General features: G+C 56.5%; 2 protein-coding genes across 5 annotated transcripts in view; one reads left to right on the top strand and one right to left on the bottom strand.

Annotated features, from left to right (window-relative positions):
• ABCA3 (ATP binding cassette subfamily A member 3) overlaps positions 1 to 11,399 on the top strand; it is a 31,610-nt gene extending 20,211 nt beyond the window's left edge. Inside the window, exons 17-31 of the mRNA XM_065030999.1 lie at positions 191 to 289; positions 486 to 678; positions 1,574 to 1,877; positions 2,201 to 2,474; positions 3,070 to 3,274; positions 3,757 to 3,976; positions 4,218 to 4,376; positions 4,882 to 5,054; positions 5,514 to 5,648; positions 5,798 to 5,992; positions 6,897 to 7,084; positions 7,185 to 7,355; positions 7,612 to 7,799; positions 7,907 to 7,980; positions 8,818 to 11,399. Of these exons, the coding sequence (XP_064887071.1) occupies positions 191 to 289; positions 486 to 678; positions 1,574 to 1,877; positions 2,201 to 2,474; positions 3,070 to 3,274; positions 3,757 to 3,976; positions 4,218 to 4,376; positions 4,882 to 5,054; positions 5,514 to 5,648; positions 5,798 to 5,992; positions 6,897 to 7,084; positions 7,185 to 7,355; positions 7,612 to 7,799; positions 7,907 to 7,980; positions 8,818 to 8,949 (2,710 nt within the window). The 3' untranslated portion in view covers positions 8,950 to 11,399. The remainder of the gene's footprint in view (positions 1 to 190; positions 290 to 485; positions 679 to 1,573; positions 1,878 to 2,200; positions 2,475 to 3,069; positions 3,275 to 3,756; positions 3,977 to 4,217; positions 4,377 to 4,881; positions 5,055 to 5,513; positions 5,649 to 5,797; positions 5,993 to 6,896; positions 7,085 to 7,184; positions 7,356 to 7,611; positions 7,800 to 7,906; positions 7,981 to 8,817) is intronic.
• A 739-nt stretch (positions 11,400 to 12,138) lies between these two features.
• On the bottom strand, positions 12,139 to 16,910 carry MCRIP2 (MAPK regulated corepressor interacting protein 2). 4 transcript variants are annotated; one of them, XM_065031009.1, is made up of 5 exons: positions 15,693 to 15,863; positions 15,510 to 15,591; positions 13,611 to 13,738; positions 13,281 to 13,382; positions 12,139 to 12,644 (listed from the first exon to the last, which is right to left on the bottom strand). In XM_065031009.1, the coding sequence occupies exons 1-5, from the start codon at positions 15,742 to 15,744 to the stop codon at positions 12,574 to 12,576; spliced, it is 435 nt and encodes a 144-aa protein (XP_064887081.1). In that variant the 5' UTR covers positions 15,745 to 15,863; the 3' UTR covers positions 12,139 to 12,573. The 4 variants fall into 4 exon arrangements, with proteins under 4 accessions (XP_064887081.1, XP_064887079.1, XP_064887082.1 ...); XM_065031007.1 differs by lacking the exon at positions 15,510 to 15,591 and having other exon boundaries at positions 15,693 to 16,180; XM_065031010.1 differs by lacking the exon at positions 13,281 to 13,382 and having other exon boundaries at positions 15,693 to 15,864.
• Between the last annotated feature and the right edge of the window lie 616 nt (positions 16,911 to 17,526).

The following is a 17,526-nucleotide window of genomic DNA, read 5'->3' as shown; positions in this document are numbered from 1 at the left end:
CTGTGCTGAAATCCAAGGCCTGGGGACCCAGGGTAGTGCACTGCATAGCTTTGCTTGCCATCCATTAAATGCAGGAGGCACCATCTTCCTGATGCCCCCAAACAGAAGGTTGCTCTGCCGGGTGGATCTGACCATTGATGCCAGGAGAAGGGCTGAGCAGCAGCATCTAACGCTTTGCTTCTCCGTTCAGGTTTGAGGCGCTGTTCACGGAGCTGGAGCAGAAGCGGGAAGAGCTGGGCATCGCCAGCTATGGCGCCTCGGTCACCACCATGGAGGAAGTCTTCCTGAGGTAAGCAGAGGGAGCTGGCCCCAGTGAGGTGTCATTTGATGGTGACCCACCCCCCTGTGCTTCAGCGATGGTGGTGTCCTCCGCAGCTCCTCTGGGGTAGTGTTGGGTTTTGTCTCTTGGATTTGGCTTCCCCAGCTCAGAACAGCTTTATCCTACCTGGCATCAAGTTCCATCACCTGCTTTCCCCCTGGTGCAGGGTTGGGAAGCTGGTGGACTCCAGCATGGATATCCAGGCCATCCAGCTACCTGCTCTCCAGTACCAGCACGAGAGACGCTCCAACGATTGGGCCATGGATGACTCCAGCAGCCTAAGTGGCATGACAGACATGACGGATGACAGCGGGGCACTCATTACAGAGGACTGCTCCAGCATCAAGCTCAACACCGGGGTGAGTGTTGGGACTGTCAGTACAGCAGGAACAGCGAGAAGTGTTTTTTGGAGCAGGGTTACCTGCAGGGTTACCTACAGGTGGAGCCTCCTCTATGGCTGGTCTCATTGCATGTGGCTTTGAAGATCAAAATTGGAAGGTCAAATTGGAATCTGCATTTTTAGGGCAAATTATTTTTATGATTATCGGGGTTGATCACTGCTATCCTCTTCATGTTAATCTTGAGGTCTACAGAGGTGCTCTTGAAGGTCTCCCAGGTGATCTAAAGTAGTTTTCACCTCCACTTGCTACATTACTTGGGATTTCCAGCAGGGAGGTGAGGAAAATCATCTTCCTTCCCTCGCTAGGATTGTGTTTCAGATCCCTGGCAGCCCTTCAAGGCCTGCTGCTTATGTGCCTGTGATAAATTTCCCTGTGCTTCTCAAGGACATGTCTCAAAGGCAGAAGGGGAGAAAGATGTTTATGGGTTTAAAAAGCAAAGAAGGTGCTTGCAGGGCCCAGGCTGGGAGCTCCCAGGTGTCTCAGCCCGATGGCTTTGGCAGGCAGCCGTGCTGCAGTAATCCCATTTGTGAACTTCAAATGCTGAGAGTTAGAGGAAAGCAAAGGTCACGGCTGAAGCTGCTTTTAACACCTGAGATCCCATAGTGACTGCATCCCATTGGGAAGCTGTGGAGTTCAATGGGCTGACCTGCTATGCTGGAGTCAAGCAGCTGCTCTGCTAATCCCTGGATAGGCTTGGCTGGAAAGCAGGCTCTGCTGCCAGCTCCTGGGCTGCCTGCAGGACGGGGAGGTAGTTTTGGGGTCATTCCCCACATCAGCTGCATGAGGTGACACAGCTGGGGGCGCTGTGTGCAGCTGGCAGGGCTGGTGCTGACCTGACTTTTCCCCCTCCCAGTTCTACCTGTGCTGCCAGCAGTTCTACGCCATGTTCATGAAGCGAGCCATGTACAGCTGGCGCAACTGGAAGATGGTGGCGGCGCAGTTCCTTGTGCCTCTGATCTTCACTGCCTTTGCCCTCATTGTGGCCAAGACCTTCCCAGGACCCCGGGACTCCTCCCTGCTGAGGCTGACGCTGGAGCCCTATGGCCAGACCATCGTGCCTTTCTCCATCTCAGCTACCTCGGGTCTGTCGCAGAGACTGGCAGAGCAGTACGTGGAGCTGCTGGACTCCCAGCGTCAGTCACCGCTGGAGGTGCTCGGTGAGGGTTCGTGGAGCACCTGTGGGGTGTGAAGGAGCCATGGGCATCTCCTGCCAGGGCCCGTGGTGTGGGTGGCTCGGGTCCTAGCTGCAGCATGGCTGACGTATCCCCTTGTATCATCTCCTGCACGGGAGGGTCCCACAGTTGGCAGGACCCGTCTGCAGCCAAGCAGAGCTGCATTCTCCATAACCCTGCATTTGTGGACATCATTGGGGCTAGGGTGAGCCACCAGGGCTGGCACTGCTTAGGGTCTCTTCCAGCTGGCCTCAGTTTGCTCTCATGTGCTGGATCCTGCTCGTAACAGCCATGGTGGTGTTTGATAGGTGGCCTGGAGGACTACCTCATCTCAAGAGCCTCTGAGGAAGGGGGAGCCTTCAACGAGCACTACATTGCAGCCGCCTCCTTTGAAGGAGCCGGGAACCGCACGGTGGTCACTGCGCTATTCAACAACCAGGCATATCACTCCCCCGCCACGGCCCTTATGCTGGCTGACAACGCTGTCTTCAGGGTACTGGCAGGTCCCAACGCCTCCATCACAGTCACCAACTACCCTCAGCCCCGCAACATCACCGAGAAGGCTAAAGACCAGCTCATGGAGTATGTCTGATGGCACAGTGCTTGCTTTCCTACCAGGGCTCGTGACTTCTATGGGTGTGGATGGGCTTGGTTCTACTGTTGTCTGTGGAGGAGCCAGGCTGGAGCTGCTCAGACCCAAACGTAGCTGTGATTTTACTCAGGAGGTCAGGAGAGCAAAGCTGTGTGTACATGACTTACTTGCCTGAGCCTGGCAGCCACATCACCCCATGCGCATATCTCAGTGGTTGGGTATTCCCCTCTAGATACTGGTTGGGGTTGGTTTTCACCAAGTGCTCAGGGCAGAGAGGGCTGTATGCTTCACAAAATCCTGCGTCCAGGGTCTCTGAACCTCACATGTAACCAGAGGGGACATGCGTGGGGCCTCACAAAGGCGGGGCAGAGGTTTGTGGTGGGCTAGGGGGGCTGTGCGTGGGAGATGCTCATCTTACAGAGATGTGCTTCTACTGTGGGGTGTTTCTTCTGCATGCTGGTTTGCTGGGTGAGTGTAGCCTCCACAAGAAGCATGGTGTGGGTGTGCTGCCTCTGTGTAGCCTCAGCATTGGTCTTGTCAAACTGTCCCTGTCCTGACCTGCCCCAATGCTCTCTCTCCTTGCAGAGGCCAGACCGGGTTTGCCATTGCCATCAATTTGCTGTACGGCATGGCCTCGCTCGCCAGCACCTTCGCTCTGCTGCTGGTCAGTGAGCGAGCCATCAAAGCCAAGCACGTCCAGTTCGTCAGCGGTGTCTACGTGGTCAACTTCTGGCTTTCTGCCCTGCTCTGGGACATCATCAACTTCCTCATCCCTTGTGCTCTGATGCTGGTGAGTCACTCCTGACACCTCAGTACTCTCCTGTCCGTCCCTTGGGTGGGAGCTCTGGGTGCTGCTCCTCTGGGAGAGCTGGGGCACATGTGGATGCAGGGAAAAGGATGAAGCCAATGGCAGCATCTCAGTTAATAGAAAGGATCAGCAAGAAGGCTGTCCCTTGGTCCTACCGGGAGCTGGGCCATGGCCAACCAGCTGTGTCAGTTGGCTGCAGCCTCTGGCACCTGAACACTTGGGTGTGGGCACTAGAAAATCTCAAATACATGGGAACATGGAGAGGAGTTCCTCAGATCTACCCTTCTGCATCCCAGTCTGCAGAAAGAGAGCTTCCCTGGGGGACAGGCACAGGTAGAAACCATCTGTAAGGAGTTATTATCCAGGTCAGAGTGGTGCTGCTGTTACCTTGCTGCCTGGGCCATTGAGTGTCATCACTTGCAGTCAAGACAAACATGTGTTCTCCTCACATTGGTGTGCCACAGGTGATATTCCAAGCCTTTGACGTGCAAGCCTTCACCCAAGACAGCCACCTGGTTGATGTGATGCTGATCTTCCTCCTTTATGGCTGGGCCATCATCCCCCTCATGTACCTCCTCAGCTTCTTGTTCTCGGTGGCGGCCACAGCCTACACACGTCTCACCATCTTCAACATCCTCTCAGGCACGGCCACCTTCCTCGCAGTCACCATCATGAGCATCCCAGGTGGGTCACTGCCCTCTGTGCCTGCCCAGCACTGCACCCTGCTGTCACCAAGAAGATCCAGCCCCAAGGGGGACTCTCACCTCAGGGCTGTCCCTACACTTGCAGAAAAACCTTATGACTGTTTATTCTCACCCATTAAACATCACAGAGTTTGTTTTTCCTTCCAAACTTGAAAGTATCAGGGTCTTTCTCTAAAACCAGCTAACATCCATCTGTTGATCTTCCTGTCCTCCTCTTTCAGAGCTAGGCTTGGTGGACCTCTCCAAAACCCTGGATAAAGTCTTTCTTGTCTTACCCAATTACTGCTTGGGCCAGTGCATCAGTGACTTCTACCAAAACTACGAGTTCATTCAGTTTTGTACGTCCTCCGTTGAAGCCATCTTCATCTGCAAGGCGTTCAGTGAGTCTCTGTGTTGGTCCTCACCTGCCCATCCTGGCCATCCCATCATGGCTGCACTGGGTTGTCTCTGTAGGGTGGGTGGTGGAGCTGGGCACTATCATGGGGCTCCTAACCCAGCCTGAGCAGTAGCTCAAGGTACCATTTTAAAGCAGAAACTGGGCAGCATTTGGCACTCATAGGTGATCCAATTAAGGAACCTTTTCCTTACTAATGATTTGGAGGAAAATGTAAGCTAGGGAAAGTTTAACAGACAAGTAAAGAAATCCCAGTCCCAAGAGTAACTTGATCTCCTCTGTGTGCCTCTGCTGGGCATCTTCTGCCAGATCCTCTCCAGACGTGAATTCTCTTGTGGGATGTGTTGGAAAGAGCTGTGGGCTGGGAGCCCAGTGCGGGCTGGGATGGAGATGGAGCCTGGCAAAGCTTTGGGCTCACAGCTTTCTCTGGAGCTTATCTGCCCCTCCCCAGAGTGTGGATTGATTCTAGTCTGATTTTGATTCATCCTCAGATATCAGTTATCAGATGAACTACTTTTCCTGGGAGACACCTGGGATTGGACGATACCTGACCTCCTTGAGCATCCAGGGTTTCTCTTTCCTCTTCCTTCTTTTCCTCATTGAGACAAACCTGCTCTGGAGACTGAGAACTTTGGTCTGTGGCATCTGCAGGCGGCGGAAATGGGTGAGCTGAAGCATGTGGGACAAATAATTAAGATACGTTCATGCCAAACGAAGCCCAGCTGTCTGTGTGACCTGGAGACATTGCCATACTGCTTGCTCAGGTCTTGTTCAAATTCCCTGGGTCTGTGGAGTCTCTCAACTTCAGTGCTCAGGGATTCAAATCCTGCTTCTCCCACCATTCAGGACTCCACACAGTGTCACTTGTAGGTCCCAAACTCCATGGGCTGTTTGCCTCTTCACCTAAACCATCTTTCTGGGGGAGCATCCCCAGAGCCGGTTGCTCAGAGGGGCAGGTTCTGTTGGTCGTGTGGGTTGGCAAAGGTAATGAGGTGTCCTCAGGAGGATGGAGGAGGTGGATTCTGCCTGGGTTGGGAACACTTGTCCCGGGTCAGCATGAAGAAATGCTCTTGTCCCACAGCAGCCAGGTGGCAAAGAGTGTTTTTTCTCCCCCTGGGTTCAGGTGGCTCTGCTGAACAGGGTGTCTGTGCTGCCAGAGGACCGGGACGTGGCAGATGAGAGGAAGAAGGTTTTGGAATCGCCACCAGAGCTGCTGTCATCTCTCAGCAGCCCTCTGGTCATCAAGGAGCTCACCAAGGTGAGGAGAATATGGCACTTCCTGAGCATCCTGCTGCTGGCAGAGCCATGGTCCTCACGATGCTGGTAAAGCCACCGCTTGCCTTGATGTCCCCTCGGGCACTTGGCAGATGTGGTGACTGGCACAGCTTGTGCCTTGGTCTCCACCAGGTCTACGACAGCCGGGAGTCTCTGCTGGCGGTGGACAGAATCTCCTTGGCGGTCAGCAAAGGGGAATGCTTTGGTCTTCTCGGCTTCAACGGAGCAGGCAAAACCACCACCTTCAAGATGCTGACTGGTGACGAGAGCATCACATCAGGGGATGCCTTTGTGGATGGTCACAGCATTCTGGCCAACATCAAGAAGGTACCAGGGGCTGCAGAGGTGGAGGGCAGCATTACTGACAGTCCTGCATCTGCCTGGGCTGGGCCACTTGGCAGGCGCCTCTGAGGAGGACACGGTTGCAGTTGCCAGGGCTGGAGGTAATATCCCAGGGATGTTGTGTCCTTGTCTGGCCCAGTTCTCCCTCAGCTGGCCAGTTATCTGTAAGCAGTCCCCTCTCCACTGTGGCAACAGATGTGAAATGAATGGAAGCCAAATCTTGTGAGGATTGCAAACCCTTTATCAAAGAGTATAGTTCTGTACTTGGAAACATGAGAAATGTGAGTGATCAGAGTCTGATGACGATGTCTCTACAAGAAGTAGGTCAAACCTTTCCAGGCCCCTGGTAGAGGTCTTCTTGCTGGGAATTGCCCACTCCCTTTGGGAAATCAAGAGATGAGCAGATGTCAGGCTTTCAGTTAAGTCTCTGGACACCTCTACCACTGTCAGCCCCATACAGTGTCAGGCCAGGAGAACATGGGGAGGATCTGACCTGAAAGTGTGGCCCCTCTTGCTTCCTCCCCTGGGACTCTGCCTTCTGTTGGGCTCTTGTCCCCAGAGGAGACCAGGATATGGGGAGGGTACAGACCCTCCAGTGCTTTCCTTCTCCTGTGAGCCTGGGCCACCTGAAATGGCCTCTCACAATGAGGAACCAGCTTGGGAAATGCAGCATGAGGTCACACAGTTTGTGTCCCAAGGCACACTGTGTGTGTCTATCCCCACCAGACTGGCTGCTCCAGCTATGGGGAAATTTCCCTCTTGTTTCACATGCAATTTCAGAGCTGAAGTTCAGCCAGAGGTGCAGCAAAGTCCTGCGGGTGCCAAGGCACCTCTTGGCTTGGAGACCTTGCTTGTGAGCTAATCCCCATTGGGTTCCTCTTGCCTCGAGGTCCAGCAACGGATCGGCTACTGCCCGCAGTTCGACGCCCTCCTGGACCACATGACGGGCCGTGAGACCCTGAGCATGTACGCCCGGCTGCGGGGCATCCCCGAGCGTTACATCGGCAGCTGTGTGGAGAACATGCTGAGAGGGCTGCTCCTGGAGCCCCATGCCGACAAGCTCGTGAGGACCTACAGGTGAGAGGAGGCATGGAGGCACCCTATCCCCAGCCCATCTTGTGTGGCTCTTCCTGTTCTCCTGTCAGGTCTCTGTCCCCATTCCCATCTCCCTCTGCAGCGGTGGTAACAAGCGGAAGCTGAGTGCTGGCATTGCTCTCATTGGTGGTCCACCCGTGATCTTCCTGGATGAGCCCTCCACTGGCATGGATCCCGTGGCCAGGCGTTTGCTCTGGGATGCAGTGACACGGACACGGGAGTGTGGCAAATCCATCATCTTCACCTCCCACAGGTGACACTTGTCCAGGCAGGGCTTGGCATAAAAAGTTGGGGAGTGGCCAGGAGGGTGGTGGGGTCCCAGGGATGGGAGCGACCTCCAAAGCCGGGTGGGTGGGCACTGCCTGCAGCCGGTGCTGACTGGCTTTACCCAAATCTCCCTCCTCCAAAAGTGCAGAGAGGGAAATCCAGCTCCATCCTCTTCCCAGAAGCTCCTGCTGTTCTGTCTTGGTGCTCCTGCCCTGCTGAACAAGTCCTCTTCTGTTCTGCAGCATGGAGGAGTGCGAGGCCCTGTGCACACGGCTGGCCATCATGGTGAACGGGCAGTTCAAATGCCTGGGCAGCCCCCAGCACCTGAAAAGTAAGTTCGGCAGTGGCTACACCTTGCTGGCCAAAACGCGGAGTGAGGAGGAGGGTGAGCTGCAGGCCTTCAAGGCCTTCGTGGAGAAGACGTTCCCAGGTACTGTGAGCTGCTGGAGCACTTGACCTCCAAGGGAGGGCAGGATGCTGGTCATGAGCCTCAGTGAGTTTCCTAACTTGGAGCCTCTCCTTGCTGGTCTCTCCCAGGCAGTGTCCTGAAGCATGAGCACCAGGGCATGGTGCATTATCACTTGACCAACAAGAACCTCAGCTGGGCACAGGTAAGGGGGTGCTGGAGCACGTCCCACCCTGCTGCAGGACGGTGCCAGAGGACCAGCCCTATTCCCACCTCTTTGCATGCTCTTGATGCTTTGCTTTCACACTCAGCTCATCTTCCTTTTCTCCCAGAGCCACAGTCTGTCCAAAATCCAGGTGATTTACGAATAAAAAGGGGTTTTCTCCCTGACCCCTTCCCACCTCCTGGCCCAAACAGGTCACCTGTATGGTCAGTGTGCGGCACCCAGGACACACCGTGCGTGCTGAGTTGGAGCTGCTCTGTCCCACCCCTCAAACTCTGTATATACTGTGTTTGTAGTGTATACAGTGTATAGTTTTATATGTCTCTCTGTATTCTATATATTCTATGTAGGGTATGTAGTATAGAGTATATATACTAAATATGCTATATAGAGTACACAGTGTACAGATACATACAAAAACTACATATAGTTACATAATATATATGAAAACCTATTCTATATACAGATAGTTTTATATATATATATAGTATATATACTACATCAGTTTTGATATATATATTTTGCATATGTAACATATTGAGGAGAAACCTTGGGCTCAGAGATATATAAAAAAACACATACATATGTATCTCATATATATATGTAAATATATGTATATAAACCATACATTTTTAAATGCAGTCAGGTACTCTGCTAAATAATCCATCTCCTGGCATCCCACCACCCTCCCGACAGGGAAGGTTTCGCTTCCCCCGGGTCTCCCTGGAGGAAATTCTTCCTCTGCTTTCTTGGTCACAACCGGGGGGTTTCTGCTGCAGCTGAGGTCCCCTGCCATGACGACTGTGCTGTCCCTTGCAGGTCTTCGGGGCCTTGGAGAAAGCCAAAGAGAAGTATCGCTTAGAAGACTATTCAGTGAGCCAGATATCCCTGGAGCAGGTCTTCATGAGCTTCACTCGCTTCCAGCACTACACAGAGGACAGAGGGAAATGAGCCCCAACTGGTGCCCTTCGTCATGGACTGGCCCTGCTGCCTATACATAGTATATATAGAGACAATAATTTATATATCGGCGTGTCTTAAATAATGTATAAATGTAAGAAACTTTTCACCGGGGAGGGGGGAGAGGATGGCGTCGTACCTTCTGCCGTTGGGAACACAAGCGTGCACATTGTGTGCCGCCACAGCGCTGGCACGGGTCCGGGTGTGAGTGTGTGTGTGCATGTGACACTTCCACTCTCCAGCCTTCATTCCTGTCTATACAGAAGGAAAAAAAAAAGCCCCAAAAGCAGGGGGAAGCCTGGATGGGTGGAGATGGGTGTTGGGAATCAGGCCAGCGGAGGGGGAGTGGGGTGCTGTCCCCAAACCCACCACACTCCCCCCGCCCTTCTTCCCTGCCCAGTGCTTGCACCCATCAAGATGCTGCTTTGTGGTCTTCCCCGCATGTTGATGTGTATTGTTAGGTGGTTTGCTTGTGGTTTAACAGGAGGCTGTTAAGTAGATCCAAACCATTCACTGGGTTAATTAGGATGTGCTATGGTTGCCCTTAGAAGCACTTTGTGTCTGGCTGGAGGGGACAAGGCAACGTTCCTGTCTGATGGAGGAGCCTCTGTTTCCTTTAATCTCTTAGAAAACCTGTCCCCCTCCAGCCTGTTGGCTGGTGGGGGGAGGCGAGTCTGTCCCGAGGAGCTGGCACTGTGCAGGCTGTGCCGTGCTGGGCGGGAGGAGGACGTGCCATGGAGAAATGCCCAGAGCTTGGCCCTGGGTACAGCACGTGACAGGTACAGCTGCAGAGCCAGAGCTCCAGCCGAAGGCAGCGATGGGTGAGAGGTGTTGCAGGGTGCCTGGGGACGCTGCTGGGCCCACTATTGCGTCCATTAAAAAGTTTAACCAGCAGCACTGGTTATGGGAGCCAGCGATGCTCTCACTGTGCCCATGTCCTGCTCATGTCCCATTACATCCTGCACAGCTCTGGCCAGAGCACATCCATCCCTGCCCCCTCTGCACCACGCTGGGCTGCTCCAGCAGCTGGCAGGGAGCAAAGGTGCTGCCCACACCTTGCCCAGCTGTGGGGATGCTGCAGGCTGGGTGCATTGGGCACAGGCATGGGCAGCAACAGGTATTTCTTTTCGATGTCTCCCAGTGGGTGGGTTGCTTTTTGTTTGTTTGTTTTAAATCCGTGTTGATTCTTGTCTGTCCTTAACTAGTCCCTGTGTCACCTGGGGGCAGTCCCCTTCGGGCTCGCTGCTCCGCGATCAATGCAGAGCTATTTGCACTATAGTAATACACACAATTGCACATAACTAAATGAATTAATATTTATGGAGAGGGCTGCTGATTCCCTTCTAGTGATTGCATTGTCAGGGGTTGGGTTATATTTTTGGGTCGGGTTTTTGTTTTGTTCCTGTGACTGACGCATCCTTTCCTGTTCCATTTTTTAATTTCTTTTTTTCCCTTTGCCTAATGTTCAAAACGATGGTGCATCATGTTACTAAGAATTTCCCTGGATCTTACTGACGTGTGTTTTCATTAGTAAGCAGCCAGCAGGTGAATGGCATCCCTCAACACCTCAAGAGATGCTGGTGTGGAAGGTTTGCTCCCTGGGAGCATCTCTGTAGGTGGCAGAGCCACCCAGTGCCAGGGACATTGTGCAGTGGGAAAACTCCAGCACCAGAGACCTGTGCAAGAAGAAAGGGAGGATGCTTTCTGGTGGGAGGTTGCCTGGAGCCACCAGCAAACTGCTGGGACCCCCAGTAACAGGTGTTTTTGTGAGATGGGGCAGGATGGAGCAGAGCCTCTGGGGCTTTGCCTGGGATTGGGAGCAGTGGGAAAGTGGACTGTGGGACGGCAAGATGGCCAAATTGCCACAGGCAATTGTACACAGGTGTCCTGAGCACAGTGGCAAAAGGAACAACAGCTGAGACCCCTGGAACATGTCCTATTGGGGTACTGGGGACCCCCACCTGGGACAGGTGGCGCAGAGACAGCATCACCCCCAGCCTCCATGGCAGAGCTGGTGGTACAGTCATCAAGGGCAAGGATGGCATCTCCCCCAGCACCAGCACCCCCAACACTGGGGTCATCCAGGCCTAAACTAAGAAAATTTTAATGAAGCAGTGTTTCTTGGTCACAGAGTACTGTCACAGCCCTCCCCTCGCACCAAGACAGGAGCAGGGCTGTGCCCCGTGCTGCTCAATCTATTTCGGTTACAGCCGCAGCACAAAGCAACCCCAGCCCAGGGCAGGAGGACCAGGGTTGCTCACTAGACAGACACTCACACTCAGGGTCAGACAGGTTTTGTGCTGGCAGTGTCATGGCTGCTGCTGGCCAGGGTGGCCCTGGGTGGTGGGAGAAGTATCACAGGTCCCAGGCAGCTGCTGCTCACCTCTGGCTGCAGTGTGGTCATTATTTCCATCATAGGAATAATAAAGAGTTTTTTTCCAGTGAGTGTTTCCTGGCCTCCTTTGGAGTCAGAGAGCAGCTCTAGCCCTGGTGGGCTTGGGCTGCTCTGGTCTCCTGCTCTCTGACTTGGAGGGAGACACAGGGGAAGGTGGGGAGGTGGGCTTCCAAAACCTGGCCTGGAAGGGCTCAGTCCAGCCTGGAAGAGCCCATGGGCTGAGGGTTTTTTGTGCACCATGTGCCTCTGGGAACAGAAGTTCATCTTTTCCACGACAGGGAGCCACAACCACCCTTGGCTACAGCCCCCCCTCCCACTGCACCCCAACAGCCACGGGCAAGGGGGAGACCTTGAGCTCAGGGCTTAAAATGGCTTCTGTGAAAACACTTATCAGGAGCCTTCATAGCAGTGAGGGGCTGGCTACGCCACCTTCTTTCCTGCAGCTTTACCCCCCAACACATGCTGCACCCTGGCTCCAAACCACAACCAGCATGCTCAGCCCCTACCTGTGTCCCCTGCAGCTGCCCATACGTACCCCCCCATCCCAAATGTACACCAAAGGCAGCACCAGCCCCTGGATGAGTCCAGGGAGACAGACATGCTTCTCCAAGGAAGATGAGATACTCCAAGCCCTTTGTATCCAGAGTGCTATGGTACCCATTTAGCAAGGACTCCACCACAAGCATTTCACCCTCCACACCACAGCCCAGGCACGATGCTGCACCCCACCTGCTTCACCACCTCCTGGCAAACGCATCCTCCCCATCGCACAAGCACCTTTCCACTGGCAGTTTCAGTGCTTTATTGTCTGGGGTGGTCCTGCTACAGCACCCCACTGTCCTCCCCATGGCTAGAGCCGCAGGTGGGGGTCCGCTCCCTCATCCCCAGCACAGCACCGCAGTGTCCCTGGGAGCTGGAAGCTGCAGCAGTCCAAGAACTGGCACTTAAGGAATCCTGGCTGGGGCCGCACGTTGCTCCTCCACACTGGGCACAGGGAGGGGGCATGTGGCTGGGCATGGCTGTGGTCCGGTCCTGCTGGCCTCGCAGCAAGGGTCACTTTGTTTCGGTCATCTTTTAAAAATGTGGTTCAAAAACGCCACTAGTTCTGGGTTCTGACCAGATGCTCTTAGCTTTGTTTCTTTTAAAAACAAAGAGGAAAAAAAAAAAAACAAAAAAAACCAAAAACACAAACCAAAAACAACCCAAACCTTTCTTCCCTTTTATGAGCAGTTTTCAATTTTGGCCAGAAATTGCTGTGCCCACCACTCCTCCAGGTCAATGGGAACAAAGTCTGAAAAAGAGGGGAGGGAATGAAGAGAACATAGCAGAACAGTTGGAGAGTAAGCAGAACTCCAGCTGTCCCCCCGAGCTGCACCATTTGCCACCAGGAAAATGAGGCCCCAGAATTTCCCGCTCCCATGCCCAGGCCAGGCTGGGTTTACAGGGACCTTCTTCTCTTGGGGACTTCTTGGTCGCTTCAGGAGCCCACAGGCCGCATTCACAGCCCTTGCTCCAGCTCCCATCAGAGAAGCACAATGTCCCCAGCCCTGCTGCACTCCAGCTTGGTCCTGTGCTTGGCCCTGGGAAAGGCAGGTCCCCAGGGCAGGACCTGGGGGGCTACTCCCCAGCATGACATTGAACCCACCTTGGTGGCTGAAGAAGGCACTGTTTCCAGAAGAGTCATCAACAGGGCGTCCTGCTTGCTTGTGCTCCTCCAACAGGGCATGGTGGGACACTGTGCCAGGGGCCAGTTGCCACCAGCATCTCCCTGAGCAGCCTCAGCATTGGCAGGACAGACCCAACCCATCCCTCTGCCACATCAGCACTGGGATTACCCTTCTCCTCCCACTGCAGCCCTGCTCAGGTGCCCAGCTGAGCCCACACCAGCTCATTGCACCCCTGAGTGCTACAACTGCTTCCCACTTACTTTTCAGTCCAGGGTTGGGGGTTTTCTCTACATACTGCACGGGGCCGCAGGCACTGTCCCCGCTCCGGCTGCCGTCCAGCTGCTGCTCTACCTGCTGCCAGGCTGGGAGGGGGGAACAGGCAGTGGATGATTTGGGGATGGGGATTTCCCAGCCCAGGTGAGCCACAGCAGAGGAGCAGGAAGGGGGGCAGCTGCCCAGGCTGGAGACCTTATCCCTGCCACCAAGGTCCCCAGCACAATGCAGCTGCCTCAGAAGGGACCCCATGTCTTCCAGCCCCACAGGACACTACAATAAGTGGGTGCCTGTACCGAGGGACCTTCTGCCCTCACCTTCGTAGATGAAGCGGACGTTTTCTTCATGGGCCAGCGTGTAGCACTCCTCAGGGGCTGAGACCTGCTGCAGCAGCACCTGTGGCCTCTTGCCATTTACTCTGTTGAAGACGAGTTTCTGGGCTGGGCTGTCAACGGAAGCAAGCGGGAGGTAAGGGGGTATGTGCAGCTCTTCTCACCACAGTTTGGAGCTAGGACGGGGGCTGTCCAGCTGCCCCAGGTTGCCCCACAGCATGCACACTCAACCACAGCCCTGGCAAGACTGGGGCACAGTTACAGCCAGCCAGCCCTGTCCCCAAGGGAGGGGACCAAAAGGGATCCAGCCCCCAGGGAGAAGGGGTTCCTGCACAGAGAAGGGTGTCAGGGATGCTGCTCAGGGAGAAGTACAGGCCATCTGTCTCCCACCCATCCTCCAGTCCTGGCACCAAGTGCAGTGCCTAAAACAAATTTGCCATCAAAATTGCTGAAATATCAGGAAAATGAAAGTGAAATCCAGTTGGGCACTGGACAGGGGGATGAACTGCGGTGCCATCCTCTGCAGACCAAGCACCTGGGTTTGCTGGAGCAGTCCCAGCCCCAAAGACATTCCCAAGGTACCCTAGGGCTGGGATGAAGCCCTCTGCCAACTGGGAGCCAGTCAGGCTTCCTCAGACCTGGGATCCCCTCCTGGGAGCAGGGCACTCAAATCAGGCTCGGCCTGGGAACAGCAAAACCAAGCAGATCAAAATGAAAGGTTTGGGATGAGACTTGTGGGCACATTTGATGCAAAACTTCAGTATTTTGGCTTTTCTGCCCAGCTTCAGGGCAGAACCCATCTGCAACAGCCACTTTTCTCACAGGACAAAGTCTAAGGGGCCCCGGGAGTGCAGGCAGGTTGCAGTTTGCAGGACAGGCGAGACCAAGAACAGGCAACCCCTGCCTGCACCTCCCCTGCTGGTTCTGCAGGCAGAGCCCAGGGCAGGTTAACACACCCCAAACCGCACGTGGCCAGGGGGGCACCGGGCAGGCGGCAGCCAGAAACATGCTCAACCAACCTGCCTAAAGGAGGGTAAGCGTGGTAGCAGCCACACCAGTTAATTAATGAAAGATCCCAGGTAGGAGGGGAACTGGAGGGGAGGCTTTTCTTATCCATTTCTTGAAGCTGGAGGAAACGGGCAGAATCGTACAGGGCCCACAGCACAGAGCTGCCTGTGCTGTCTGCCTGGGGTTTGCCCCCAGCTGTCCAGCCAAGAAAGCATCTCCTGAGGAGAACCTTCCATCCTCTCCAACACCTGCCCAATAGCTTATTTCTGCTAGATGCTGGGACTTCCACCCAAAAGCTACTCCCTGTCCTTCCATCCTTTAGGGACAAGAGACAATCTCCAAACCCTCCGTGGATCCGGGGCCGCAGCTGGGACCTGCCACCCCCGTGGACGCGGCGGTGACACCGGCGCTGGGTCAGCCCGCGGGCTGGTGCAATCGGTGCCTCCCGCGGGCGGCCGGGGGGCGTTGCACAACCTCGGCCCCGCTCTGGCAGACCGGGCAGCCCGGCCCCCCCTCGCCCGCCTCGCCGGGGCGGGCAGCCCGCTGCTGCCTGCACTTTGCCCGCTCCTCCGCTGGCAGATCCCGCACCCCCGGTGCTGTTCGGAAGCCGTTTCTGCCCGAACCGCACCGGAGAGCGGGGGAACACCAACTCCAGTCCCCTCCGTGAGGGGCGGCCCACGCCGCGCGTGGACAGCCTCCGTGGAAAGCGAGCGGGGACTGGCAGCGCTGCAACCCCCCGCACGTCCCGGCATGCGGGCACCGACCAACGGTCCCCGGTCGCCCGCCCCGCGCCGTCCGCGGCCCCTCCCCCGGCAGCGCGGCCCGGCCGCCCCGGTAACCTTTCCCCAAGGTCACGGCCGCCGCCGCGGGGCTCACCTGGCGGGGGGCCAGGCGCCGGGCTGGAGCCGGCCCCGCAGCTCACCCAGTTTGCTGCTCTCCACCGCCTGCTGCGTCGGACCTGCGGGCAGCGGCGGGGCGTCAGGGCGGACCGGGGGAGCGGAGCGGGACGGGGCCGGTGCCCACGCCCCAGCACCCCCTTTTACCCCGCGTCCCCGGTACCTGTGCGGCGCTGCGTGGCCAGCTTGCTGGGGCCGCGCGTCAGCGTGTACATCCTGCGGCCGCGGCCCCTCCGGCCCCGCCGCCCCCGCCCGAGTGCGGCGCGCGCCCCTCGCCGGGCCTTTAACGGGCCGGCCCGGCCGCCGCGACACGCCCCCCCCGCCCTTAAAGGGCCCGCGCGGGACCGGCCCGTGGGGGCAGCGGAGCGCGGGGGCGCGGGGCACCGGGCTCCCGCGGAGGTGTGTGAGGGGCGGGTGGAAGGCGCGCGTGGGAGGTGTTAGAGACAGGCGCGGGGGGGTGTGGGAGACATTGGAGGCGCTTTGAGGGTGTGGGAGACATTGGAGGCGCTTTGGGGGTGTGGGAGACACGTGGGAGGCACGTGGGACACTTCGGGGGCACACGGGGGGTGTGGGAACAGGCAGTTGGGCATGTAGCAGACATACATGGGATGTAGGGACACACGGGTCACAGGGCATATAGGAGGAACATGCGGAGGCACGCGGGACACATGGGCACATGTGGGACGTGGAGGGCACACAGGGGACACACGGGGGACACATAGAGGGTACATGTGGGAAGTGGGGACACGCATGGGACATGTATGGGACACATAGGGAACACGTGGGAGGTGGGGACGCACAGCGGTCAAGTAGGAGAGAGGGCACAGCAGACACGTGGGACACAGGAAGGCACAGGCATGCAGGGAACATGCACGGCGACATTCGGGAGACGGGGACACCAGAGCCGCGGGACACACAGGGGACATGTAGGAGTCACTCCTGGGACACATACCCAAGCAGTGGACAGCAAAGGGGTGCAGAGGCAGAAACTGTGGTGGCACCACTGTGGGGACAGCGCTGGAATGAGCCCAGTGAGCCCCAAGCCACGGTGGCAGGAGCCACATACCCTGTGACCGCCCAGGAGCCGTGGGCCACCCCACCGACTGGCCATGTCCCAGCCATTGCAGTGAGCTTTGGAGCTGAGAAGGTGTGCCAAGGTCACCCCATGTGGTGGGAGGTGCAGCCCTGGGAGGTGACCCCAAGCCTGTCCCAGGCCACCCTGCACCATTGCCCATGGCTGGCTGGCACACAGGGTCTTGGGGACCGGCTGTGTGTCCCACTGGGGTCTTTGGGAATGCTCCAGCCTTGCTGTGGGGGCAGCAATGCCACCCCACACAGGTGACCTTGGCCTTTCCACCTTGTGAGCCATGTGGCCTTAGTAGCAAAACACTGCCAGGCCAGAGTGAGGGTGCTAGACCCCCCTAAAAAAGCATCCTGCAAAGCAGGGCCCGATCCTGCCAGGTGCTGGGCACCCATGGGTGGCTCACAGGGGTGCACCCAACAGCTGTCAGCCCCCATGCAACTCCCGCCAGTCCTAGCGCATGTGACCCTTGTTACTGTGCTTAAATACAAATGTGACCAGGGGAACCCCACCACCAGCTTGTCACCTGCCCTGACACCAAGGGAGTTGTGCCTCAGTTTCCCCACCTGACACCTGCCTGAGGTTCATTGGGTGCTCGTGGGTGCAGCCCCAAGCCCTTCCACGCTCGGAAGTCCCAGACCTCAGATCCTCGGGCTCCGGTTGGATACTTCCAGGCATCCATCGTTAGTGAGAGTCATTGCAGACGGTCTGGGGGTTTCTCTGCGTTCCTGTGGAGTGACCCTGCTGTCCCCGTCCCCCTGCCCACAGCCAGTGTCCCATGCACTTCCATTTTCCTGGGGTGTCCGGGCGGAGCAGTAACCTGGGCCTGTTTGGGGCGGTGAGAATAGGGTGGCAAAGGCCCACGGGTGGCGGGTGAACGGCAGCACCCATCACCCCACGCTCCCTTGGTGCTCCG

This window comes from Columba livia, chromosome 15 (genome assembly GCF_036013475.1).
Source record: "Columba livia isolate bColLiv1 breed racing homer chromosome 15, bColLiv1.pat.W.v2, whole genome shotgun sequence".
NCBI classification, from domain to species: Eukaryota; Metazoa; Chordata; class Aves; order Columbiformes; family Columbidae; genus Columba; species Columba livia.
The sequence above is the reverse complement of the archived record's forward strand: the minus strand, read 5'-3'. Positions and strand labels throughout refer to the sequence as shown.